Here is a 26,338-nt window from a genome sequence, read left to right on the forward strand (position 1 = left end):
TATCTATTATCTATTATCTCTGACCTATCTTCCTTTCCGGATACGGACCATCGCATACAAAGCCCTAGGGCTCGGAAAACGCGCAACACTTGAAACAGCTTTGGGTCTGATATAATACCTCCATTACAGCACTCAGCCAGAGCCTGGTTATCCATCACAAACAGCTGGATCGTTTTTACCCGACTGCAGTCCATCGCAATTGACGACTTGTTCTTCCCTGGTTCTTCAGCCTGGACTCTCAATTCATTCAGTTAGCTCTTGCAGCCTCTGTTGACCATTTTGGCCTCACCCAACTCTGTTATCCAACTACTGGTTAAGAAAACACATCATCATTTACCAGCACCATCACAATTTTTTTGCCTTTTGTCAACTGCATCTGTTGAAAGCAAGACCATATCGCTTTTATTTTTTACTATCTGCTGTTTCCTTTCTGAATTCGATACTGTGTTGTACTATATTTTGTTTATTTTTTTGAGCAATTATGAATAATGGGTTGGTTTTTCTTTAGCAGTAAAAAAGAATTCAATCCTTTGACCTTTGAAAAAGAATTGGATGAAATCAATAAGAAAATTGTTAAAAATGAGAAATTTTTAGTTCAGTTTAGGAAAAGTTTTTTTAAATACAAAAAATTATTCAATTTTTATACTATTATTGGATATTTATTATACCTTATATATTCAATAGTCTTAAAAAGTTATGAAAATAAAAACTTTCAAAATTTAAACTCAACCAAAAATGATATAGATGAAAATTCACCATCAAACTCACATTCGGATTCAAATTCAAATTCAAATTCAAACTCAAATTTAGACGTAAATCCAAATATTCATATTCATTTATTGATAATATTATTAACGCCAGTAATTATTTACACTATAAATTTATTACTAAATTACTACTATAATAGAAGAATCGTATCTATTTTAAAATATATCAAAAGACTAAGATTTCAGCACGATTCAAAAATCAGAGAATTGAAGGAAAAGACAAATTTTCTTAAAACAAAGAGATTATTGAAAAAATATAGTGTTGATAACATTTTTGATAGTCTTGATGATGACTCAAACGACGAAGAATTTGAAAAAAGGAGATCAAGGTCAAAGACATACTCTGGAACTGATCCACAAAATGATAACGATTATAGTAATGATCTCCACTCTAAAAATCATATGAATAAGCACGGTTCCAATACTATTGGCAACAATAAAAAAAACAAAAATAGCGCTGCTGGAAGTTCATCTGGTTTCAAACTAAAAGATGAAGATATTAATAACGAAATTGACGAAGATGATGAAGACGATATAGATATAGATTTGGTGGATCAAATTGAACAAAAAATTAAACAAAAACAAGAATTGAAAAAGAGAAAACAATTCTTAAAAGAAAAATATAACATAGATCTGCTTATTCCTGCCAATTCTCCATTATACAATTCAATTTCTAACGAAAACAATAAGTCAAACAACGGAAGTTGGTATGATTCAATTTTTGGCATTTTGATTGGCTCTGATGAGGTCCCTAATGAAAACCGTTACGCTTTGATTTGTCTGAAATGTTTTCAACACAATGGATTGGGCACTCCAGGAAAACTACCTCATGAAATCACATATGTTTGTCCCAAATGTGGATTTCTAAACAATAAAAATAACATTCAAAACAACGCGCAGCTTAAAAACGGTGGCAATACCGATTTTAATATGAACAATTCGAGTCTTGGTGAAAGCAGCAATTCCAATCTCATAACTCCCAGCCATTTAAGAAACGACAGCATAAGCAGCATAGGAAGCACACCAAGCGTCCTCAACCCAGCATTATTTAGCGACCAGGCTTTCAAGCAAAGCCTAAGTCGCTCTCAACCATTGCAATCACAAACACCTAAAAACCAAGATCAATCAACTCCATCAACGTCTTCAGCTGCAAAGCCTTAATCATTCAACTGTACACTATCAACTCAACACATCTCATCGGCCGAGACCTCATCACACTCATGGCTCGGGATCGGTAACTCAGGACAGATAATATACACGTGATCTCATTTTGTTCGGCGAGCGCTCTGCAACGTAGAAAATAAACGAACATTTATCCTGATTGTGGAGGTGTGCGTTTTTTTTTTGACTGCCAAGCGATTCCGGGAAAAGTGGTTTTTGATTTTTTTATTCAATTTTTTCGAAAGTTCGAAATTTCTTTTCAATGAAAATGAGTCAATCGAATGTGACAAAGAAGGTTATTGGAAAATTCGTTTAATTTTTCAGCTTGATATAAATTGAATATTTATCCCCTACTTTGACTTTCCAATTTCTTTTCCCTCTCTTTTTTCTTTCTTTTCTCTCTTTCTTTCCTCAAAACTAATAGTTTGTACTTTTCTACCATCTATTAATTTACCTCTTGTTTGTTTAAAGTAAAGATGTCTTTCAGAACTGCTTCCCTACAATTAGCCAAAGTCGCTGCTGCCCGTCAAATTGTCTCCAAGAGAGCTTTATCTGTTTTAGCTTCTTCTGCTGTCAGACGTCCAGCTTTTAACGCCTCTGTTAGAAACTTGAACATTTCTAGAGGTATTAAAACTATCAACTTTGGTGGTACCCAGGAAGTTGTTCACGAAAGAGCTGACTGGCCTCGTGAAAAATTATTAGACTACTTCAAAAATGACACTTTAGCCTTAATTGGTTACGGTTCTCAAGGCCATGGTCAAGGTCTTAACTTGAGAGACAACGGTATTAATGTTATCATTGGTGTTCGTAAAAACGGTTCATCGTGGAAAGCTGCTATTCAAGATGGTTGGGTTCCAGGTAAAAATCTTTTTCCAATTGAAGAAGCCATTAAAAAAGGTACTTATGTTATGAATTTATTGTCTGATGCTGCTCAATCAGAAACCTGGGCTTCTCTCAAGCCATTGTTAACCTCTGACAAAACTTTGTACTTTTCTCACGGTTTCTCCCCAGTTTTCTCAAACTTAACCAAAGTCGAACCACCAAAAGATCTTGATGTTATCTTGGTTGCTCCAAAAGGTTCTGGTAGAACTGTCAGATCTTTATTCAAAGAAGGTAGAGGTATCAACTCATCCTATGCTGTCTGGAATGATGTCACTGGTAAGGCCGAAGAAAAAGCTTTAGCCTTATCCATTGCTATTGGTTCTGGTTACGTTTACAAAACCACTTTTGAAAGAGAAGTCAACTCTGATTTATACGGTGAAAGAGGTTGTTTAATGGGTGGTATCCATGGTATGTTCTTAGCTCAATACGATGTCTTAAGAGAAAATGGCCACACCCCTTCAGAAGCTTTTAATGAAACTGTTGAAGAAGCCACTCAATCATTATACCCATTAATTGGTGCTAAAGGTATGGACTACATGTACGATGCTTGTTCCACCACTGCCAGAAGAGGTGCTTTGGACTGGTACCCAAAATTCAGAGAAGTTTTGAAACCAGTCTTTGAAGAATTATATTCCTCAGTTAAAACTGGCGCTGAAACTCAACGTTCATTAGATTTCAACTCTCAACCAGATTACCGTGAAAGATTAGAAGAAGAATTAAATGTTATTAGAAACATGGAAATCTGGCAAGTTGGTAAAGAAGTTAGAAAATTACGTCCAGAAAACCATTAAATTTAATATTTGCTGAAGCAATCGTTTAATTTGATTTATTCTGGCTTTTTTTCATTACATTCTTCTATTCAACCAAACAATATTCTATGATCAAGAATGATCTTTATGAATTAATGAAAGAAATTAAGATAATGACAATTTTTTAAATAAATACTTTGTTAACATTTTTATAACTCCAATGCTTTTTCTTTTTCAGTTTTTTTTAATTTTTTTAATTTCATTTTCTAAGTGTATATATACATTGTTTGGGATCGTTGGTTTTTTTATAAAATTATACATTCATAATAGTCTTAATAGAATGACTTGAGTTTTTTTTTCAAATTGTCTGTGTAGTATTATCCATTAGTAAATCAAACAATTTTTCAATATTCAACAACCAATTGAGTTTTAAAGGCAATTAAAATTGATTGGTAATAGCATGACCTTATTGGTTTTTGATCAAATCAATCCCAAACTTCTGTAACACCAATAATACACGTCAAACTCAAATTAAAATGAAGCAAAATTGGAACTTGTAATGAAGTTGAATTGTTTAATACTTATTCATTAATAATACAAATATTAACCTATTTATCTTAGTTTACAAATATACTTTTATAAAATCCATCAAAATGGTGTAATTTAAAAAATATAAATATAAATCAAACCAAATCCATTGAATTAACTTAATCGAATAAACCTCCAAAACCTTCATCGTCAGATTCTTCTTCAGATTCTTCATCTTCCTCTTCTTTAGCAGCTGGAGCATCTTCTTTAGCAGTTTCAACTGGAGCAGCAACAGCATATGCTTCTGGGTTAGCCAATCTTTCTTTGATTTCTTCTGAACCCTTGAAGGTATAATCAGTAGCAACAGAGACAGCTAAAACATTCTTATAATGGTTGACAATATTGTGGGAAACCGATGGTAAGGTTGGGTAGCTGGCACCTAATGAAATTTGAGCAATAACATTGATAGCCTTGATGAATTGTTCAATCAATTCTTCATCAGTGATATCCAAAACTGAAGATGGAAAAGCTTGTCCTTCATCATAAACTTGAACAACAGTCATACCATAAGTGAATGGAGAAATGTTCAACATATTCAATAAAGTGGCTTCAGATGGACCGACTTTGGTGCCAGCTTTAACAACTAAAACTTCAGTGGTAATTTCAATAGTACCTCTGGTAATTTTGGTTGGAACACCTAAAGCTTGGAAGAATGATGTTTTACCTGGTTCCATACCAGTATTAATAGCTGGAATAAAGATATCGGCATCAGAGAAAGCACCAGCTCTGGCTGGAGCCTGAACTTTGTTGGCAACAATTAAATCTCTAATGTCGGTTAATTTTTCATTGGTGAAAATGAAACCAACGTTACCTTTGACAAATGGTAAAATTTTTTCAAAATCAGGTAATTCATGTAAAACACCACGAATAGCTCTTCTGACCATGGTGTTTTTACCCATTAAAACCACAGCTTTACCACGTAAAGCCTTACGGATTTCATGCATTTGTTGAGAAGAAACATTATCAACTCCAACAACAAAGATGGATTTGTATTGTTCCAAGTATTCACGTAATTTGGCGAAATATTCTTCTTTTTGTTGACGAGTGCCTCCCATGTCGACTCTTAATAATTAATTCTTGAGGATAGGATGTTTAAAGGTTACTCTTTATAAAATAAATAAAATAACTTTTAATCAAGTTGTATAGTAAACCAGAGGTATTCGATCATATCTCAATTTTTGATATTGGAAATGAATAATAGGGCTTCTAGAGGAGGTTGAAAAATAATAGCTGACTTTTAAAACCCTATCTTTTCACACGTGTACATACATTTTTTGCCAAAAAAAGAAGTGCATTAAAATGAAAAGCACAAAACTAAATCCATATTGGTGGACTCAACGCAGTTTTACATAAACCCACAGTAATTCCATTTCTGTGGTTTGTATTTTTTGCACGCGGGCCAAGGCCCAAAAAGTAAACAGCTTAAACATGAAGAAAAGAATAAACAAAAATAAAAATAAACCATATTAAATATATATAATGAGTAGGCCTTATGACAAACAACCGCAGTTCAAAACTAACACCATGAAGAAAAAAATAAAGAAAACACACACTTGAAAAAAAAAAATAAAGCTATTAGGGATAACAAAAAAATACATAAAATATAATAGAAAACAAAAAAAATTTAAAAAAGCACAAATAACACAAAAATAATATATAAATAAATAATGAAAACTCAATTTGAAAAAAAAATTAAAAAAACCAAAAAAAATTCCAATTAAATAGAATTGGATCATAAAATGTGGATTATATCCATATAAAACAGTAGATAATATTAACATGAGGAATCATTTAGTAGAAAATTTTCTAGAATAACTTTTTTCGAAAATTAGTAAAAGCTCTGGATAATTTAGACTTTTTAGTTTTATCTTTACAGAAAGATTTATTTTCTTCTTCTATTGTTGGATTATTCTCCTTATCTGGTAAATAATGGTGGCGATGAGGATGCTTAATATGCAGCAATGTATTTGAGCATTTTCTAATAAGTTCTTGTTTAGTAAGAGGCTTCTTAATTAGTGATTTTTTATTATCAAAGGAATTGTTTAAATCTAAATTATCATCAATAAGTTTTCCATTTGTAACATACTCAGTTCCCTCAACTTTTTTGTCCTTTTTATGCAAAACCTTATCAATAGATTTAAGTGAAAATGAGTTTGGTAATATATTTAAAGTATTCTTGATTTTTAATAAGCTTTGGATTGATTTGGTACTGGCACTTTTTTTAATAAATGAACTATCAGCAATTAAAAAGCTAGTATCATAAATTGTACTGTCTAATCCATCAGTAACAGTAAGATATGTTGTCCCCATTTCTGATTGATCTTGAAACTTTCCACTACTTTTAACAGTTGTTTTTAAATTTGTTTCATTTCTATCAAAAATTGATTTTTTTCTGCGAACAACTTTCTTGGCCTTATTATCTTTATCAAATTCTTGTTTTTCCATAATTTCTCTTCGGTTTTTATCAATTAATAATGCTCCAGACTTTCTATAGACTCTAGAAGACATTCTATTTCTAGTTGAATCATAATACTCAAAATCATTATTTAAGTTTTTAAATGTAACATTTGAAGTTTCATTTGATCGATTTGAAAAAATTGATAGAATTGAAGGTTTGTGTTTAATCTTTTTAGAGATTTTTCTTGAGCTAACTCTTCTTTGAACAGGAAAACTGTTAATTAATGATTGCGACTGAGAGCTTTTATTTCCAAAACTATCGTTACTTTTGTTTTCATGAATACTATTAAAAATATATGTTTTTTTAGAGCTGGATGTTTTCAGTTCATCACCTTCATCTTCTTTGATTAAAAATCTAACAAAATTACTCTTTTTCTTAATATTTTGAATTTCATCATTCTCTGGTAAAGAACGTCTAATTCTATGAGGATTTGACGAATGACTCGCTTTTGTATCAACAACATCATTGTGGTTATGTTGTTGATCATGATAAGCAATGTTTTTACAAACATTTTCTTTAGCAACTTCATCAGTAATATCAGAAAAATCATTTTCAAGGAATCTTACGACGTTTCCGTCAGATCTACTTGTTGAAATCTTAGATGGAACTAATTCAACAAAAGATTTTTGATCCCTTTGGTTTTCAAGAACTTCAGTACTCGAATTATCATTTTCATTGGATAAATCAGATTTCTTGTCCGAATTTTTAAGCTTTTTCGATTTCTTTTCAGATAATGAAGATTTAGAAGATTTTTTTTGCAACAGTTTTAAAGAAGATTTTAATTTTAAAGATTTTGCAGGTTGATTTGAAAATTTATCATATAAATTGAATAATCTGATAGATTCAGAATGATCTTGAGCAAATCTTCTACTTCTCTGGGATTTTTCTTTAGTTTTTTTTGAAAGATGAAAAGATCTCAATTGAGCTGAGGGACTAACTGAAGGATTTTTTTTACTTAAAGGCAGGTTTTCAAGACTATTATTATAAGCTAGTAGGATATCATTTCTATCAGATTTTGATATATAATTTTTTAAAGAGGATTCTTCCAGAATATCGTATAAATTAGTTTCATTAGAGTTTGGAATTGAAATGTTATGGTTTGAAGTTGTTAAATCGATAGAGGGATTAATATCCTTGAATGATTTATCAATCAATTGGACAATAAAGGATGAAGTTGAAGACTGTTGGATTTTTTTATTAGCATTTGTATTTATAATTAAGTTGGAGTTGGAAATAGAGTTAGAGTTAGAGTTAGATTTAGAAATGGAGCTAAAAGCAAGTTTATTATTTGAAATTGAAATTGAATGAGGATTAGATGCTGATGTTGAAAATGGCTTTTTATTTGATTTAGAAATTAAAATGTTATGAATATAGTCAATTTCGTGATCTGTGTCGGTCAAGTTAGATGAGTTGGATAGATTTGATAAATTTTGGGGATTACTTTTATTGGATTTAGGTAGGAAATTTGAATTGCGATCAATTAGTTGATTTAATTTGATATTATCAGATGGAGACATTATTGATTTTGAAGATTTTGAGAACAATAGGGATTCGTTTAAAGAGATATTGGATGTGTCATTTATAAGGTTGAGTTTACTATTCAAGGACTTATTAGTTAGGGATTTATATAGCAGTTCATCGTCAATGATATTTTGAGAGTTTAAGTCATCGTTATTTAAAAAGTTGGCAGATAAAGGTCTTTCAGAGTATTGAGATAAAAGTGACTTTTTTGAAACAATTGATAAGTCCCTTTTCATTGAGTGGTTTGAGATTGAGATTGATTGAGAGCGAGAGTGGGAATAGGAACGAGAGTGAGAGTGAGAATAAGAGCGAGAACGAGAATGGGAGCGTGAATGAGAGGTTGAATTGGAGTTGGAGATTGAATTTGGGTTAGAACTTTGAATTTGAATTTGATTTTGGTTTTGATTGTGAAATTGGGATTGAAATTGGTTTAAATTATTTAAAGAAGATGAATTTTTCAATAAATTGTTTAAATTATTTAAAGAACTTAACGAGATAATATCATTTTTCAAATTTGAAGACATTGAGATCATACCAAATGATAAATCATTATCAGAGTTTGAATTAGAATTGGAATTGGAATCGGGATTGGAATTGGAATTAGAAAGAAGTAATTTTGATTTTGATTTTGAATTTAAATTTGTGTTTAAATTGAAGTTAAAATTAAAATTAAATTTGGAATTCTTATTAGAAATGATATTAGAGATGATATCATTATTATTATTTTCATAATTATTATTATTATTTTCATAATTATTGTTATCGTTATTATTATTATTGTTATTATTATTATTATTATTATTATTGTTATTATTACTATCACTTTTGTTGTCACTTTTATTATTACTCTTATTGGCGATGATATTGGAATTGGTATTAAAATCGGGATTAGAATTGGTATTGGTATTAGAGTTTGGACTTAAAATATGAAATTTATTTGCAGACAAATTTTTATTTTTGAATACAAAATTGAAAGTGGGAGAAGTAAATTGGTTGAGCGAGGACAATTGAGAAGAGTTGAAAGAGTTATTAAATGATGGATTGAAAGAGTTGTTGCCACTGATGATGTTATTTGAATTGTTGAATATTATATTGTTAAGACTCCTGTTTATATTATTGATATTTGTGTTAAACGTAATGTTATTAAGGCTGTTGTTAACATTGATACTGTTACTGTTTATATTTTTATTAATATTAATATTATTATTGTCATGTAAAACAGTTGAATTTTTGAATAGAAAAATATCAGAATTGGTTGGAGCGCTTTCAAAACTTGAAGAAGACTGGAGACTGAGATGCTGGCCATTATTTGAAGAGTTGGAGTCACAGTTATTACTTGTGGTGGTCGTTGTTGTCGATGAATGCAACGAGCTCCTTTTTCTCTTGGGCAGATCATTGTGGGTGACGAACAACAGTCTGTTGTTGATTTGTTTATTTTTCATGGATTTGTTATTGTTTGGGGGAGAATTATTCGGCAACTGATTCACAAGAGATGTTATGGGGGAGGTGGGCCTGAGGTCTTTGGTGTAGTGGAAGACTGGAGAGATGTCGATAGAGGTCATTGTAGAAGTATCAATTGCTGAGTTCTGGGGTTGTGGTGGGTTTGGGTGATTGTTTATATGACTGATCTGGTGAAGGACCTGGTGAAAGATTTGGCGGATGATCTGAAACTGCTGTGATGCAGGGATGGAGGAAAAAACGAATACTGGGTGCCGGATGCAAGCAGAAAAGGAGCGACTGGGGCAAAGGAATAAAAGGCACTTTGAGCAGCAGCTTCACCATCGCCAGCATCTTCAGCAGTTCCTCCGTCAGCACAGGAAGAAGACACAGCACAGACCCCAGTCCCAGCACTGTTTACCTTTTGCCTAATGCGGCACTGAAACCGTGCATTCTCCGGCACACCTCCGGATTCCTGTTTACAGCGGAATGTTCCGTAAGTGCAGGATGCTGACAAAGCATTCCACACGTGCTGGATGATGCTGGATGTGCTGACTCATCAGAACGTGCGCACACGAGACCGTTTCTGTGGCAGTCGGGTTTTTCAGCTTTGCTTCTGTTGATTCAAGAGCCAGGCTTCTGCTCTGGTTGGTGATTCTGCTGATTTTGGTGCCAGCGTCTTCAGTCTGCTGCTTTTCACAATGCCTTCTGTCGAATTTGAAGGAATCTATCTCAACCAGTCCAAGTCCCAGGGCCGTATGCGTATTGCTGATTCTGGGCTTGGGTGGAAGGCAATCATCTCCAAAAACAACCCATCTACAAACAACCCTCCATTTTTGCTACCAAAGGAAAATGTGCTCACTGCTTCCTGGTCCAGAGGCGCTAGAGGCTGGGAATTGAGGTTCCAAACAGGCTCTGATGGTGTTATTATGCTTGATGGTTTTGATCAGCAGGACTTTAATAAATTGAAAATTGAATTGCAGAGAAATTTCGATGTCCAACTAGAACATAAAGAACATTCGCTTAGAGGTTGGAATTGGGGTAAAGCTGCTTTGCTAAGAAACGAATTGGTCTTCAACGTTAATAATAAACCTTCATTTGAGCTTCCTTACTCTGAGATTTCAAACTCAAATTTAACAGGAAAAAACGAGGTAGCAATTGAATTTAATTTAAGTACTGACAAATTGCAAACTAGAACTGGCGATGAATTGGTAGAAGTCAGGTTATATATCCCGGGAAATGTTGAAAAGGAAAATGACGCTAACGAGAGCGAAAATAACGAAAATGAAGGGGAAAACACTGAAGAACAAAGTGCTGCTTCTGCTTTTTATGAACAACTAAGAGAAAAGGCCGATATAGGCCAAGTCGCTGGTGATGCTATTGTCTCCTTCTCTGATATATTGTTCTTAACTCCAAGAGGTCGTTATGACATAGACATGTATCCAACTTCCTTGAGGTTAAGAGGTAAAACCTATGATTACAAGATTCAATACAGACAAATTCAAGGAATCTTCACTCTACCCAAACCTGATGAAATTCATAACATAATGGTCCTTCAAATTGATCCTCCTTTAAGACAAGGTCAAACAAGATATCCCTTCTTAATAATGCAATTCATGAGAGATGAAGTATTAACCGTAGAACTAAATGTTGATGACCAAGAATTCAATGAAAAATATAAAGGTAAATTGGAAAAATCCTACGATAAAAATACTCACTTGGTCATATCCCATTGTTTTAGAGGCTTGACAAATAACAGAATCATTGTCCCTGGCACTTTTTCCTCAAAATTAATGCAAAGTGCTGTTAGTTGTTCTTTAAAAGCAAGCGAAGGTCACCTTTATCTATTGGATAAATGCTTTCTCTTTGTTACAAAACCAACCGTTTATATCCCATTTTCGGAAGTCTCAAGTGTTGTCATGTCAAGATTGGGCAAATCTGTATCCTCCTCAAGAACTTTTGATTTAGAAATTGATTTAAGAAACTCTTCAATAAAACACGTCTTTGCTAATATTTCAAAAGAAGAACAAAACTTTATTGAAAACTACTTGAAAGAAAAGAACATCAGAGTTAAAAATGATGAAAAAGATGGTCAGGATATCTTAAATCATGCCCTTGATTTTGATGAAGACCAGGATATGAGCAGTTCAGATGACGAAGATTTCAATGCTGATTCGGAATCTGCTTCCGATGTTGCTGAAGAATTTGATTCAGACCATCATACTTCTGGTAGTGAAAGTGAAGATAATGATTCAAAGAGACCAAAAAAGAAAGCTAAGAAATAATCATTTAATATTCAATTTTTAAATCAATACATCTTCATTCAATTCCATTCTAGTTCAATTTAAAATCATTCAATCTATCAATTTCTTTTTATATTTTTTTCTTTCTTTGTAGTTTTAGTATACTTTTTTCTATTCTTAGTCTTTATCTAATATTGATCTATTTATCTATTTATCTATTTACCTACCATGACCAACACTAAGAAGGTTGTAAAATAAAATAAATCCTGCTTGGACAAGATAAAATAAACAAATGTGATTAAATTACATATATCAAGCTTACAATTAATCTTTAAATGATTTTACAAATATAAAACAAACAACTATGTACAATTTCTAATATCGAAAAAAACTAGGAAACCTTAATTGATCCTGGAGTTGCAATTTCATCAGTGAAATTTGGGACATTTTGAATCTCATTATAATCATCTCGTATTTTTTCAACAACTTTATAAAGATCAAGGTCTTTAAATTCCCTAAGGTTCTTTTTAACCTTGATTTTTTCAATTTCTGATATTTTTAAAAAATCTTCCTCTATTTCATTCTTATCTTTTTGCTTAAGTCCAACTTCCGAATCATTATTTTTATTCATATTCGGTTTTTTATTTGGTTTTTTACTTTTATTTTTTTCTTGAAGTTTTTTAAGTACAATAGATCCTTCAACAATATCAATATCATCAATTTCAACTTTAATAACATCACCAAGTTTAGGCAACTCAAGAAATTCGATTCCATTTAAATTACCAGGAATACCATAATCTTTAATCATACAAAATATCCTAATTTGTCCTTGTTTGTTTGGAATTCCAATTCCAGAAACTATTGCCTCAAATCTATTTTTAATAGTTCCCTTTTCAATCTCATTCATAATATAAGTCGTCATCCAATAAACAGCACTTCTCTTTGAACTCTTAGCAATAGCCGTACTTCTTTGGTTAATGTGTGATACCATTGAATTAATATTCTGTTGTTTAAAAAAATAATCATTCTTTCCACTCAAAAATGAATGGATTTGCCAATGCGAAACTAAATCAACAAATCTTCTTAAAGGTGATGTCGATGGAAGATATAGTTCAGCTCCTAATAGAAAATGTTTCATAGGAAATGGAGAAAACCCAGACGACGCTATCAAATTAAACGTACGAAATGCATCAGGATTTCCTATTGAAGATTCAGTTTTTGTTCTTTTCTGAAAATCGCTCAAAAAATTGCTAATTTCGTCATTTTCTGAGTTGACTGGTATTATAAAACGGTAAAACCCAGGAATATTATTTTTTTGAAAAAAATTACCTGCTATTGAGTTGGCTAATACCATTAGTTCAGAAACAAGAAGTTGAGATTTGAAATTAGGATTATTCATTGGTAAAATAGGAGCATTAGTGGCATCGGAATCTTCAAAGAGTGATAACCCAGCTTTGCTCATAATAAAACTGCTTTTATCTTTCACATTTTTCACAATGTCATTAACCGGTAAACTTGGATTAGGATCAAATAAAAATGCACCATTTTTATATCTAAGATCTTTCAAGTCATTTGAGATTTGATATAGATCTTTCAAATCTTTAGAATCCTCGGAGTCATTTTTTTTCTTTTCAAGAATAGAAGAAACTTTATTATATGTCAAACGTTTAAAATTCCTTAAAAGCCCACCTGAAATTGTAGAATTTTTCATATCAAACCTTTCATTTAATTCAGATCTCAGTGGATAATATGGAATAGAAAATGTGATTGTTCTGGTGGGAGCATCTGTTTTACCCAACCCAGCAACTTCGGATACTGAACCAGGAAGCATTGGAGAAACCAATTCAGGCAAGTAAACAGTAGAAGCTCTATCATAAGCAATTTTTGCAAGAGTTGAGTTAGGTGATATGTAAGAAGCAGGGTCCGCAATATGAATATGAACTATCCATTTATCTGATGATTGCTTTTCAATTGAAACACCATCATCAATTTCATTAGCATCTATACTATCAATACAATAAACCTTTAGATTTCCATAATCTACTCTTAAATTTTCTAGAGGATCGGGTTGAGACAATAATTGTTCTTTAGAAATGTTATCACAATATTGTTTTTGCAAATCTGATTTAAAAGATACATCTTTTTCAGGTAGAGCCAATTCATTTGACCAAATAACTGGATTTTGATAAGCAGGAATAGCGTAACCAATTAGAGCTAATAAATTAAAAGCCGTAGTTTTGCTTATATCCAAGGAGTTGAAAATTTTGATTTTTCTTATTATCTGAGCAATAATAGCTTCAAGTTGAGGATCGTCAATATTTCCAGCTGAATACTCTTTAATAAGATCCAAAATCTCAAAAAAATTTGCAGGAACATTGGAAGAATTGATTTTTACCAACGTTTTTTGTATTTTTTGAACTGAATCCTTTAAGGCCATACCATCTTTTTTGGAGATTTGGGATAAAATAGAGGAAGGAGTTAATATTAAATTATTTTTCACGGAAATATTCCATTTGAATCTATTTAAATACAAGATTTTCTTTAACTCAGTTGCTTTATCACCGGAATTTCTTTTGATGGATTCAATTTGAGATTTACTTAAAGGAGATAATTTTTGGTCATTTTCAACTGTGATGAAATAAATAGAAGTTAACAATAATGATATATGTTTAATAAAGTTAATTGCAACCATCTCTTGCGTTTTTAATACTTTAATTAAAGAATCGAACTTTTGTAAGGGAAAAATACTTATGTTTTTAAAATGAAGAAAATTTCGACCCCAAAATCTTGGTTGTTTGGCCATTGATAACATTATAGCTGTATAAAGAGCAGAATCAATTTTTAAGTCTGATTCAAGAGAACCGTAGGATTTACCGAGAGATACTTCGTCAAATGAAAGAGATTCCAGGATGGTTTTGGAGAACTTGGTTGCTAATTTTTTATAAATATCAGACATGTCGCTATTATTGGACAGAAAAAGTTTTCTAACATCAATTTTAAATTGTTCCAAATCAAATGATTCTACAATTTTGTATAGAGATATCAAATTGATATGATTAACTCCATCAGAGTATTGTAAAACTCTGTGAATTGTTTCCAATTTGGTGGAAACTTCTGGGATAAAATTCCAGATATCTTGATTTAAGGGACCCAATAAATCTTTGATTAAGGTTCTTGAAAAATCAGAAACAACAAAAGTTTCGAGTTGAGCATCATCGGTAGGCCTATACTGTTCAGCGTCCATCAAAAGGTTTGTGAGTAGAGAAGTTTTTTTGGAAGTTCCAACACGAGGAAAATTATTATTGTTTTCTTCCTTAACAATTGAGTATTTTAAAAATTCTTTTGGAACAACTTTGGGAATAATGATTTTAAAATGCTTTCCATTAGTGTAGGATATATCACCGTTGGTTGAAATAAGTGTAAAAGTTGGATCTTCAGCTCCAGTAGGTAATCCATAAATCAAAAACAATTGAGGTCTGCTGAGATCAGTGTATAAAAGAACACAATCACCAATTTGTGGAGCAGAGAATAATTCATTATAGTAAAAAAAAGTCCTTGAATCTCCAAAGTTATTTATCAACTGGTCCTCTATGAAATCATCTTTTAAGAGTTTTGCTTCTTCAACTCCATCAAAATAGTTTTTATCGTGCCGAGATATGTTGGTTAAATCTTGATTTTGACTTTCTGTTGTCCTTTCTATGAATTTATTCTTTTGATACTGTTCTAGTAATCGGAGGTATTTCTTCTTGACGATAGTATTAGGCACGTTAAATCTGTAATCAAAAAGAAGTCTGGTATCACTGTATATACGATTTATGGGCTTGGTTTCTTGGGGCAAGATTTCAGAAACCACTTGGTCTTTTAATTCAGCTGTATTTTGCTCTTTAGCGACATCATTTCTAAAACGATCTATTATCTTGTTTTTAGTGCTTTTGCCACTTTGACTGCTAAGAAACCTGGCAAGAGTTATAGAGCCGTAGAAGAAGTTGCTTGTGTTCAATGCAGTCGATGTTTTGTTCCGAATATTGCACCTTAGCATCGTAAGTGGGTGTTGCTGATGAGATGAAGCAATTACTTCTGAATCTGCTGAAAAATTGTCTCCAAAATCAAAAAAAAATCAAAAATCAAAACTCAAAACCAAAACCGAAACCGAGATTTTTGTTTCCGGTTCGAACCGCGGAGAAAAAGCATCCAAACTCTAGAGCCAGTTTTGGTGCGTGTGCTGAAAAAGTAGTTATTTCTACAAAATACAGTGTATAGAACAGGGAAAGGGTGTTTTATAAAGTACAGTGAAGCTGATCAAAAGATCTTGGTTAAGACATTGGACAAGTTCTTGTCGACCTTCGCCTTTTTGATTTTTGAAGAAGTTTCATCAGCTCTCTTTGTCGCAACATCCTTTTGTCTGAAGTTTCTTCTGATGTCTATTTTGTTATTAACAATAGTGCTGTCGCTTTTTGTCTCCTTTGCATGTTCTGCATCTGGATTTGCATTGTCCAAACTGCTTTTTAGTTTCTTTAATTTTTTCTCTTTGATCAAATTGAGTGTTTTGCTTTTTTCGATGTTATTTATAAAGTTCTTATTTTGCTTATTCGCTTTATACATTTCTAATTGCAATTTACTTTGTTTTAGATCATTTTCTTTGGAAATTTGTTGGATCAAGTCATTCCATTTGAATCCCTTCAAGTATTTGATGTTGAGAATATCATCATGGTAATAGCTATTTTTTTTCCCTCCAATTATCTGTGCATTCAAAGTCTCGCAACATAATTTCGCGTTCCTTTTATTCAAAAACTCACACCAACCTTCAACATACTTCTTTTTTTTATTACCACCATACTTGACTCTTTTAGTGTGAAATCTGGGATTTTCAGGCTTTAAAAACAATCTGTCAATTTTACCAAATCTCGACAATATTTGTCTCATTTTCGATGGTTTCATATATGGTGGAATTGAAGAGATATAAACCAATCCAGTTTTCTTGATTTTTTTTTGAAATTTTTTCAATTGTTCGGCATCCAATTTTTTGAATGAACTCGTTTTCAAGGAAGATGATGGCTGGACCAATAATTTGTAATCCTCATCTTCATGATCAATATTTTTGCTTTCTGCTTCAGCGAGTTCCTCTGCGTCAAGTTCAGTAAAACGTTCTTTCCTTTTATTCTTTTTCTTTTTCTTTTTCAAAGCTGCATTTCCATCAGCATCACTCACACCAGCATCGGATTCCAAGTCGAAATCGGAATCAAGTTCTTCCTCTTCGTCGAAAGCAGAAACAAAAGTTCGTTTGGTAGAGTGCTGTTTTTGGTTCCTCATACCATCCTCTTCTTCAGAGTCGTAGTCGCTCTGCGCCTCGTCTTCACTGCTCACATCATGATAATCCTGAGCACCAGCGTCGTTGCCATCCAGCAAAACCAAGCTCTTCTTTGCCATTTCCACTGTCTTTTATCTTTGCTCTGCTCAAAAACACCCCCAAAAACTTTCCAACTCAAAAAAAAATTCAAAACCATTCCAACGGGTTTGTCCAAACCTAATTTGATAAAGCATAATCTCTTATATTTCGCTCCACTTTTAGCTGGGTGCAATATATTCAGTATATTCTCTATGTGTCCACTTCCAAACGAAAATGTAGTCTTCTTTTGCTGCTTGCTATTGCTATACTTTGTTGCTACTTGAGAAATGAAGGGAGATCAATTGATACACAAATTGAACCAGAGAATTCCCATCAATGAAATTTTTGAAGAGATCGACGATAAAAGTCTGTTTATTTTGACCATCCTCAACTGCCAGGAAAACTTGTTGACTGCTCTTTACTTAATCTCAATTGTCAATCCTTACTATTCAAAGTGCTTTTTGAGCCATTTGTTTAATGGATTTGAAAACTTGATCTATGAACTTCAGACAGATGATCTCGAATTTGATGAAAGATTCTACGACTTCTACATCTCAATTTTGAGTGCTAAAGAAGGAAATCCAACTGATTATGATATTATAAAATACAATTTAATTACTTGTACCTCAGATAACCCAAATGGTCATCATACTCTAAACGAAAGCCAGGAGAATCCTTATATTACAATAAGGGAGTGTCCAAGATTAATTGGTGGTTTAGGCACCACTGGTTTAAGAACATGGGAAGCATCTTGTTTTTTATCCAATTTTTTGATCAATCCAAAAAATCATTCTTTTGTAACTAATATATTCAATAACCAAACTGTATTGGAGATTGGTTCGGGTACGAGCTTGGTTAGTTTAACACTATACAAAAATTTCAGTTCTTTAATCAAGAAAGTCATAATCACTGATGGCGATTCTTCATTGCTCGATAACATTGTACATGGCAATCTATCCTTAAATGATATTCAGTTACCTAATGACAAAATTCAAGTTCAGAGATTGCTATGGAACGATCCTGATGACTTTAGTTCAATCTCTGATTTTGATGTTATAATCGGGTCTGATTTAACTTATGATAGATCAATAATACCCGATTTAATCAATCTTTTGAAAAAATCTTTAAACACAAACAAACAAAGATTTGCTCTAATATCTGCTTCAGTCAGAAATATCGAAACTACTTTATTTTTTGAAAATTTACTTACTTCAAATAATTTGTCCTTTAAAATTATCGAGAAATGTTTAAACCCTTCAACAAATAGTTATATAAACAACTCCACTAAACTTTGGTTTAAAAAAGGAACTTTCGAAGTAAGAATCTATAAAATATATTCTTCAAAATGTTCTCTTTAAAAATAATATAGAAAAACAATTGATATCTAACAAGTATTTATTGTCCCAAAAAAAAACTAAGTAAACTAAACTAAATTCCAAAAAAGAGAAAGCATAATTGAAAAAAAAAAATAAACAATTAAACAATGAAAGTGAATCATTAAATTAAACAACAAAATAACAGGAAACAATGATGAATAGGAAATGAAAAGTTTTTAAAAAAAATTAAAAACTTTGAAGAAAGCAATCAAAACAAAAAAATCAAAACAAAATTAAAAATTAAACCATTAAATCATGAAGAAAGGAAGAAAGGAAGAAAAGACAAGAAATTGGGGCTAAACAGGCTTTTTTTTTTTAATCCAAAATTATTTTTACAATAGTTTACAAAAATTCAAAAGGAAAAAAAAATTGAAATTGTAAATCAGTTCATTGTAAGCATAGAATGACGTTTGCTATGAATATTCACCAAGCTTTCTGCTTGTGAAAGACCCGGAACTTCATGTGTTGACTGTATTCTTTCAAGAGAATTTCTCGAACTGGAAGGTGTATACTCACCGGTTTCAATCATTTTCAATCTCAATCTATTCAATGGTGAAACACCCTTAACTCTTTCCATTTCTCTTTGATGTCTTTCTTTCTTTTTTCTTATAAAAGTGGGTCTGCGAAGGGTTCCAATTTTGCTAATGACAGAATTTGATCTGTTTCTAAGTGAACCAGATCTTTTTCTATTTGTACCGTCGGAATTTGGAGAAGTTGGTGAGGTTGGAGAAAGATGTAAATGATGTGAATGATATGAATGATTTGAATGATCCGAATGATCTGAATGATCTGAATGGCCTGAAACTGGTGTATCTAAAGTCAAAGATATATGTTCTCTATCTTTAGGAATATTAGCCTCAAGATCAACATTAATAGATGAGTTTTCTGGAGTAACATTTACATCCTTTTTGGGTGAAAATGGATTGACGTTTTCAAGATATTTGTCAACATCTTCAGAACATGTTGGATCGTATCCATGTTTAGGATATTGACTGAAAGCACCTTTTTGAACCCTTTCTCTTATAATATCAATATCTCTTGGATGATATAATTTATTTAATGTGTCATACACAAATCTTGGCAACAAGTTAGCTATAACACCGATAAAAAAAACACACCAAAATGCCGGACTGCCAAAAATTTGAGGTGCAACCTTGTAAAATGGACCAGATATGGTCCCAGCAGACCAGACACCAGTCCAAAAGAAAATAAATAAACATGAGAGTATGTCAATTAAAACTGATAACCAATCCCATCTGTATTGTCTCATCAACACATAAATATTACAAGAAATAACAGCAATATTTGCAACCATGACACCCATCCAAAATCTGTGGTGTATATTCAATCCATTGTCAGAAACCAAAATACCTTGGTAATATAGCAAATAGGGAAAAAAGAATGAAAGAATTGACTGATATAAGCCATCACACATATAATAAATAAATTTAAATTGAGACCATTCCAATCTTAAAATACCTGTTCTGTATAATTGTGGAACAAGTAGAGAAATAGTATCTGAAACATCTTGATCAAGAACCCCCAAAAAAATAACAGGTAATGAAGTAAAGGCTAAATTAAAAAACATAAGGAAAGTAAATTCATACAAATAAGATCCATCAAAGTTATTAAAAACACAAAACCAAAATAAAGTGAAAGTGAAAACAACATTTTTGTAAAAAAAACATGGAATCATTTCAGCCAATCTTTTATAAGACCACCTTCCATGAACCAAAACCAATCTGGTTAAAAACCTAAACTGACCAAGACCATAATCAGAAGACATAACAGCCTGTCTACCTTCTTCTCCTGCAATTCCTATTCCAACGTTTGCAGCCTGGATCATAGCAACATCATTTGCACCATCACCTATAGCAAGAGTCATAACTTCTAAACTGTTCTTCACTAACTTGACAACCTCTGCCTTTTGAGATGGTGAAACACGACAACATAGAACAGATTTACATTGTTTACATAAAAGCAAGAAATTTCTTTGCAAATCTTCAGATCCTGTGTGTAGATTAAAAATCGTAGTCAACGCAGAACCATCAACAACAACAGCATGTCTACCTTTAGGAGGAAAATGATCTAGTTTTGCCAGTTCCAATTCTTCTTGAGTTCCTTGCATATGAAAATTTTCTGACAAATATGATGAAATAGTTGCATTTAAACCTTTATCAGGAGAGTTATCATTTAGTTCAGGTTTAATAACTAATAATTTCATATCGCTTTCTAATAAATTACAACTAAAACCAATGTTGATAGCAGTTTCAATTTTATCACCAGTTAAAACCCATAACTTAATTCCAGCCTCGGCAAGTAATTGAATGGAATCTGGAACACCATCCTGTAATCTATCTTCAATAGCGGTACAACCAATTAAATTTAAATCATTTTCAATTTCGCTAGAAACTCTTTCTATATTCTCCTCACGATCATCAGAAATTGAAGCAGCAGCTTCTTCTGAACGTTTAAACCAGGCTGAAAACTCACTTTCAGAAATTTCTTTGTAACCAAAACAAAGAGTTCTTAGACCTTCTTTGGCAAATTCTTCTAAATGAATAGCAGTTCTTTGCACTATTTCTTCATCAGAATCCTCTTTTAATCTTTCATAAATGACATTATCAGCACCCTTGCTAATTAAGACAATTCTGGTGTCATTCTTAGGATAATAATCGTGAATACTATCATTACTTGAGCTATTTCCTGCATTAAAATCTGTACCACGGTTTTCTAGAATAGCACCATTTGCATCAGAAACTTTATTCATAAAACTTGGAAGTTCATCGGCTGGAATTTCAAGAATAATGCTCATTTTCTTTCTAGAAGAACTGAAGGGAATAACTGATAAAATTTTATAACTTTTTGCATCGCCATATTTTTTGATTTGAATAGAATCTCTGAAACGACTGGTAAACTCGATTCCAACATCTCTAGCACAACCAACTAATGCAGCTTCATCTGGAGATTCTGCTTTTAAAAGCTTTCTATTGCTGTCTGGGTCATCTTCTGTCACAACACTATGACATAATGCCATGCAAGTCATGAACCAATCATTTGCAATTTTTTGTGGATCATATTGATTAGTGTTTAATACATCAGAAACATATTGAGAGGAAATAAAAGTTAACTCATCATCAACAATATCTGTGCTTTTAAATAGACCGTTATCCTGTTTAGATTCTTCAATTAATTGCAACATTTTTAAATGATCATTATGAATTATGTTTTTCATTTTAGACTTTTCTTCCAAGACATCCACATTTAGCCTTTTTTGCATGCCCATTTTAGCTTCTGTATAGCATAAACCATAAGATTTAGTATTGATTGAGCATTTTTTAAATTCCATAACATTTTGAGTTAAAGTGCCAGTTTTATCCGAAAAGATATATTCAATTTGGCCAAGATCATCAGATATATTCCAAGATTTGGGGACACAAGGATAATCTAGTTTATCGTAATACATTTTAACATCTGAGTAAATAAAGATAGCTTGGACAGTTTTAATGATTTCAATTGAGATGTACAATGAAATTGGAACTAAAGTTTGATATAAGTTTACAGCAACGAAAAAACCAAGAATACCATTAATAGCTGAGGTACTTCCCCAAGCCTCAAATTCATAAAAGATTCTAGAGGTGGTATCATCAGCATAGAAAATTCCGTTAACTATCCCAGAAACAAAACACATTACAAATAACAACATAAAATTGATAAAGACAGATAAATTTAATTCCTTTGATATTCTTGATTTCTTTAATGGAGTTACGCCGGAATTTAAGACAATTTTAGTTTCACTGCCCGTGTAAACTACAATTCCTAAAGCCCATTTGGTATTTCTTAAAGTGCAACCTCTTAAAAGAACATTACTATTAGTTATTGGTTCGGAAGAATTCATTTGTAAAGGATCAAGGTTAGATAATTGAGAGGAATCGGTATTATCGTTGTAATGTAATAAGCCTTTAAACTGGTATAAATGGGTATTTGGAGCCTCGCATTCTATCCAACATTGAATTCTTTCGCAATCATTACTGTATTTAATACCAGAGCCAGCTTTTAAGGAATTTCTTTGTTTTAAATTTGTTTCGCCATCGAGATTTTTAGTTTCAATAAAACAAGTGCCTTCTTCATTTGATGAGGTCAATAGAACTATATCAGCAGGAACTTCTTCATTTTGCCTTACTCGAATAATATCACCAACTAGGATATCTTTCCAGTTTTTATTTTTAAATTTAGAAAGACCATTTGGCTGAACGTTAGGGTTTATAATTGTATTTGGTAAAGGATCAGTTATCTTTTTAGAGTTGGGGAAAACCGAGATTGATGTTCTTGTTCTAGCAATGATGGAAAGAGAATTTCTGGGGGTTTGAAGTTGAGTTTGAGTGGGAACAATAGTACTTTGTATACTTGCTCGATCAGACCAATAGTTTTGATTATTATTTTTGTTCAAATTTTTTCTAACAAAAAAGTATTTAACTGCTTTTAAGAAAAATCTTAGGATTCTTGTGTTTAATTTCTTAAATTTTCTCCATAGAGATATATTTGAGATGATAACGTTTGGATTTGGTAAACCAGTTAAAAGATGGATTCTGGAGTTATTTAAATCAACATCAGAAGAGGCTCTTCTATAGTCTTCTATAGCATCTTTAATTGCGGTTAAACAAACAATTACAATTAAAGGCACAGAATTTAAGACAGGATTTTCAACACCAAAGACTTCAAAAGCACCTAAGATGATCATTAGAAGGAAATAGATATTAGCAATATTACTGAACTGCAAAATTAAATTTTTGGGTAAAAAAGTGACAGGTGTATATCTAGTTGTTCTGATTTTATTTCGGGGATAGTTTTTCAAGGGAAAGCCAGTTTTGGGATCTTTCATGTTATTAGGCAATGGAATATTAACGTATATGTTTCTAGTCTCTTTGGCAAATTGATCCTTTAAGAATTGTGGTGGATCAACATCAGGAAAATGGTTGTAAAAAAAGAGGTGTAATTTGTCTTTAATTGATAAATGGAGCTGGTGATTTTGAATTTCATTTTTGACTAGAGTTTGGTTAAAATTGTCAGAAGTAGAATCTCCATTGATTGATTTATGGGTGAGGTTATTGTCGTTGTTTAATGTAATCTTTTCTAGGTTTGGTGATGGGGCAATGATACCATTTGTCTCAGATTTAGGCTTGAACAACATTTAGGGTAATTTGTGGTTAATTGTAATGATTTACGAGAATTTATATTAAATTTTTGAGCAAACCACTTTGTTTATATCTTGATTTATAACCTGACAGTTGAATAAAATTTGGGAAACTGCACCAAGGTTTTGTACTTAATTTCTAATTATAGTTAGTTGTGTTTATTATTGTGAGTCAATAGGCATTAAATAAGTGTGTGATCATCAATAGAATTATGAATTAGATAGTAAATAGAGAAAGATTTTGTCAAAGAGAAAGTGAGAAAGTGAGAAAGTGAAATAGAGTAAAAAACCAATTTATTTATTTGGAAGTTGGATATCTCAAAAATTAGAAGGATAGAGCTTAAAAAGGTTAATGAGGTATAATGAGATGGAATGAGAGTTGGTGAGATTTATAATCGTTATTAAATCTCTTTCTCTTTTCAAGGAAGAACGTTAAATCCTTTTTCTTCTTTCTTTCTTGCTCAGGCCAAACCTTTCCATCCGGGCAGCGCTTCTTTATCCCCAGCCAGCTGATGCTGCGCTGTTTGGGGGGCTGTCCGTCTGGAAGGATTTTGCGCTGCCGGAGAGAAAGAGCTGTTTCCACAGAAGTTTCTTTCGGAACACCCAGGCGGAGCCGCTACCCGAGCCTTCCGCAGCGCCGTCGACGGAGAAGTCGAAACACGTGAGAGGCGTTTTTAAAACAGTAATGTGGGTCAGTGTTGGTGAATGCATGGTAGTGCGTTAGAGCCATTGCATTGGACTAGATCCATCAGCATGGTCTTTGGTTTTTATTTTTTTTTTCAATTTTTTTTCAATTTGGAAATGGAAGAACTGTGCAGAAAATTTTCAGTTTATCAGAACAAAAAGTCTGGTTCATATCATATACACATACATAACAATGATCAAGAGGTCTGCTGGCGATGGTATATTGAAGAAATTGATGGAGAGAAATCCCAAAGACATTGATATTGAGAACGCTGATTTCAAAGATCAGTTTTCGGATAATAACAGCCAAGGCGATAGTGAGAGTGATAGTGATTCTGATAACTTTGCATCCACCGAGCACTATTTGAAAGTTGGGAGAAGTAAGCTAAGAGACAATTCAATAAAGATATCTGATCCAAAATATGCTGGCAATACCACCAGTCGAACAAAATATTATGCCGAATCCGAAGGTGATAGCGAGAGCGATGCTAGCACTGGCAATGGGAGTGATAGCGATAGTGGTAAAACATTCTCTCAAAACACATCATTTTCAGATGATCAGAATGAAGAAAATGAAGAAGATGATGAAGAAGAAGAAGAAGATGATGATGAAGGAGAAGAGAATGACAATGGTAATTTGAATAACAAAAAGGAAAAATTGAAAAATTTATTATCTCAAGAAAGAAAAATAATGTTAAATAGATTATCAAAATCAGCGAAAAATGATGCATTAAAGGGATATTCAATACTAAAGCAACAAAACCATTATGATTTGATATTAGATTGCAGAATAAAAATACAAGATATTTTATCATTAATGAACTCATTACCTTCGAACAATGAGAATCTTGATAAATTATCATCAAATCAGACGGCTTCAATGATATCTAAACTTAAAAAGCAATTGTATAAATTATTGGAAGAAATAATCAAGCTGAGAATTCAAATGAACGAAAAAGATAATATAATTGACAGCAAGAGGGATAATAAAAGTAAGAGTAAAATAAAGAGTAAAAAAAGAACTTTGAGTGAGTATTTCAATCAAACTAGTGAATTGGATGATATTCTACTGTCCTTTTCAAACAATACATTAACCAAATGGTCAAATAAAATACAATCGATATCTGGTTCATCTGCATTAAATAATTCTAAATTTAGTGTGGTTAATCAGTCAATAACGTCACAAATTGATTCGAATTTAGCGAATATGGATCGGTTAGTTAAAAGAACAAAGATCAATAGGAAAAACGCTAAAGCAATAGATCATGAAATTGAGTTTGAGAAGCAAAAGAATCAAAGGAAGCAACAAGTACAGCCAAATGTGCAAAAATTGGAAAATGAAATGGATGAAATAGACGAAATAGAAAATAAGAATAAAATTGATCAAGAATTACAAGAAAACAAAAATATTTTTGACGATAATGATTTTTATAAGATTTTATTAAATGATTTTGTTGATAAAAAAATAAGCGATTCGAATTTAACAAAGAATTATCAATTAACGTTAACAAAGTCTAAATTTAAGAAAAATTTTGATACAAAAGCATCAAAGGGGAGAAAAATAAGGTACCAGATTCAAAAACCGTTACAAAATTATGAAGCGCCAAATTTTAAGAAGAAAAGATGGAATGATTATCAGATTGATGAATTTTTCGCTGGGTTATTAGGACAAACGGTTAATTTCAATGAGGAAACCTCAGATGAAGAAGTTGGGGAAGAGAGGGAATACAGAAATTTTAATAAAGAGATGATAAATGATAATATAAAAATCTTTGGATAACCTTTAAGTAATTTAATTATTTAATTATTTAATTATTTAATTATTTAATTATTTAATTATTTAATTATTTAATTATTTAATTATTTAATTATTTAATTATTTAATTATTTAA

At 31.9% G+C, this 26,338-nt stretch overlaps 11 protein-coding genes across 11 annotated transcripts; 5 read left to right on the forward strand and 6 right to left on the reverse strand.

Moving 5' to 3' along the window:
* Window positions 1–488: 488 nt before the first annotated feature.
* On the forward strand, window positions 489–1,928 carry LNP1 (Lnp1p; the record flags this gene model as incomplete). Its single annotated transcript, XM_020190200.1, has 3 exons — window positions 489–693; window positions 811–1,026; window positions 1,312–1,928. 3 exons carry the CDS (start codon window positions 489–491, stop codon window positions 1,926–1,928), a joined length of 1,038 nt encoding a protein of 345 aa, XP_020049875.1.
* A 287-nt stretch (window positions 1,929–2,215) lies between these two features.
* Window positions 2,216–3,915, forward strand: ILV5 (ketol-acid reductoisomerase). Its single transcript, XM_020192266.1, has one exon. It carries the CDS (start codon window positions 2,405–2,407, stop codon window positions 3,599–3,601), a length of 1,197 nt encoding a protein of 398 aa, XP_020049876.1. The 5' UTR covers window positions 2,216–2,404; the 3' UTR covers window positions 3,602–3,915.
* RPP0 (60S ribosomal protein uL10) lies at window positions 3,902–5,310 on the reverse strand. Its single transcript, XM_020192267.1, has one exon. The coding sequence runs from the start codon at window positions 5,200–5,202 to the stop codon at window positions 4,267–4,269; it is 936 nt and encodes a 311-aa protein (XP_020049877.1). The 5' UTR covers window positions 5,203–5,310; the 3' UTR covers window positions 3,902–4,266.
* A 581-nt stretch (window positions 5,311–5,891) lies between these two features.
* On the reverse strand, window positions 5,892–8,650 carry ASCRUDRAFT_89055 (uncharacterized protein; the record flags this gene model as incomplete). Its single annotated transcript, XM_020195017.1, has 2 exons — window positions 5,892–6,195; window positions 6,234–8,650. 2 exons carry the CDS (start codon window positions 8,648–8,650, stop codon window positions 6,177–6,179), a joined length of 2,436 nt encoding a protein of 811 aa, XP_020049878.1. The 3' UTR covers window positions 5,892–6,176.
* Window positions 8,651–8,864: 214 nt separating this feature from the next.
* On the reverse strand, window positions 8,865–10,023 carry ASCRUDRAFT_73393 (uncharacterized protein; the record flags this gene model as incomplete). Its single annotated transcript, XM_020192268.1, has 1 exon — window positions 8,865–10,023. A coding segment is annotated over exon 1 (821 nt), but the record flags the coding sequence as incomplete, so codon positions are not given.
* Window positions 10,024–10,264: 241 nt separating this feature from the next.
* POB3 (FACT complex subunit POB3) lies at window positions 10,265–11,848 on the forward strand (the record flags this gene model as incomplete). The annotated part of the gene is made up of 1 exon (XM_020190121.1): window positions 10,265–11,848. The coding sequence occupies one exon, from the start codon at window positions 10,265–10,267 to the stop codon at window positions 11,846–11,848; it is 1,584 nt and encodes a 527-aa protein (XP_020049880.1).
* Window positions 11,849–12,022: 174 nt separating this feature from the next.
* DSS1 (exoribonuclease II) lies at window positions 12,023–15,975 on the reverse strand. Its single transcript, XM_020195229.1, has 2 exons — window positions 15,810–15,975; window positions 12,023–15,551 (listed from the first exon to the last, which is right to left on the reverse strand). Exons 1-2 carry the CDS (start codon window positions 15,843–15,845, stop codon window positions 12,198–12,200), a joined length of 3,390 nt encoding a protein of 1,129 aa, XP_020049881.1. The 5' UTR covers window positions 15,846–15,975; the 3' UTR covers window positions 12,023–12,197.
* Window positions 15,976–16,105: 130 nt separating this feature from the next.
* Window positions 16,106–16,831, reverse strand: ESF2 (RNA-binding ATPase activator ESF2; the record flags this gene model as incomplete). Its single annotated transcript, XM_020189496.2, has 2 exons — window positions 16,106–16,227; window positions 16,306–16,831. Coding segments are annotated over 2 exons (648 nt in total), but the record flags the coding sequence as incomplete, so codon positions are not given.
* A 516-nt stretch (window positions 16,832–17,347) lies between these two features.
* On the forward strand, window positions 17,348–18,804 carry ASCRUDRAFT_73397 (protein-lysine N-methyltransferase). The gene has a single exon (XM_020192269.1). It carries the CDS (start codon window positions 17,480–17,482, stop codon window positions 18,548–18,550), a length of 1,071 nt encoding a protein of 356 aa, XP_020049883.1. The 5' UTR covers window positions 17,348–17,479; the 3' UTR covers window positions 18,551–18,804.
* Window positions 18,805–18,846: 42 nt separating this feature from the next.
* ASCRUDRAFT_52559 (aminophospholipid translocase that localizes primarily to the plasma membrane) lies at window positions 18,847–23,759 on the reverse strand (the record flags this gene model as incomplete). The annotated part of the gene is made up of 4 exons (XM_020191097.1): window positions 18,847–19,147; window positions 19,244–19,424; window positions 19,497–21,200; window positions 21,330–23,759. 4 exons carry the CDS (start codon window positions 23,757–23,759, stop codon window positions 18,951–18,953), a joined length of 4,512 nt encoding a protein of 1,503 aa, XP_020049884.1. The 3' UTR covers window positions 18,847–18,950.
* Window positions 23,760–24,639: 880 nt separating this feature from the next.
* BFR2 (rRNA-processing protein BFR2) lies at window positions 24,640–26,226 on the forward strand (the record flags this gene model as incomplete). Its single annotated transcript, XM_020191417.1, has 1 exon — window positions 24,640–26,226. The coding sequence occupies one exon, from the start codon at window positions 24,640–24,642 to the stop codon at window positions 26,224–26,226; it is 1,587 nt and encodes a 528-aa protein (XP_020049885.1).
* Window positions 26,227–26,338: the final 112 nt, after the last annotated feature.

This window comes from Ascoidea rubescens (genome assembly GCF_001661345.1).
Source record: "Ascoidea rubescens DSM 1968 unplaced genomic scaffold ASCRUscaffold_1, whole genome shotgun sequence".
Taxonomy (NCBI): Eukaryota; Fungi; Ascomycota; class Saccharomycetes; order Ascoideales; family Ascoideaceae; genus Ascoidea; species Ascoidea rubescens.

Excerpts from the sequence above, each read along its gene's own strand:
- ILV5 (XM_020192266.1), top strand. The coding sequence starts at position 2,405 with ATGTCTTTCAGAACTGCTTCCCTACAATTAGCCAAAGTCGCTGCTGCC.
- RPP0 (XM_020192267.1), bottom strand. The coding sequence starts at position 5,202 with ATGGGAGGCACTCGTCAACAAAAAGAAGAATATTTCGCCAAATTACGT.
- ASCRUDRAFT_73397 (XM_020192269.1), top strand. The coding sequence starts at position 17,480 with ATGAAGGGAGATCAATTGATACACAAATTGAACCAGAGAATTCCCATC.
- DSS1 (XM_020195229.1), bottom strand. The coding sequence starts at position 15,845 with ATGCTAAGGTGCAATATTCGGAACAAAACATCGACT. Across the intron at positions 15,552-15,809 it reads TTCGGAACAAAACATCGACT|AAGAAATACCTCCGATTACT; the intron begins GCATTGAACACA and ends ACTATCGTCAAG.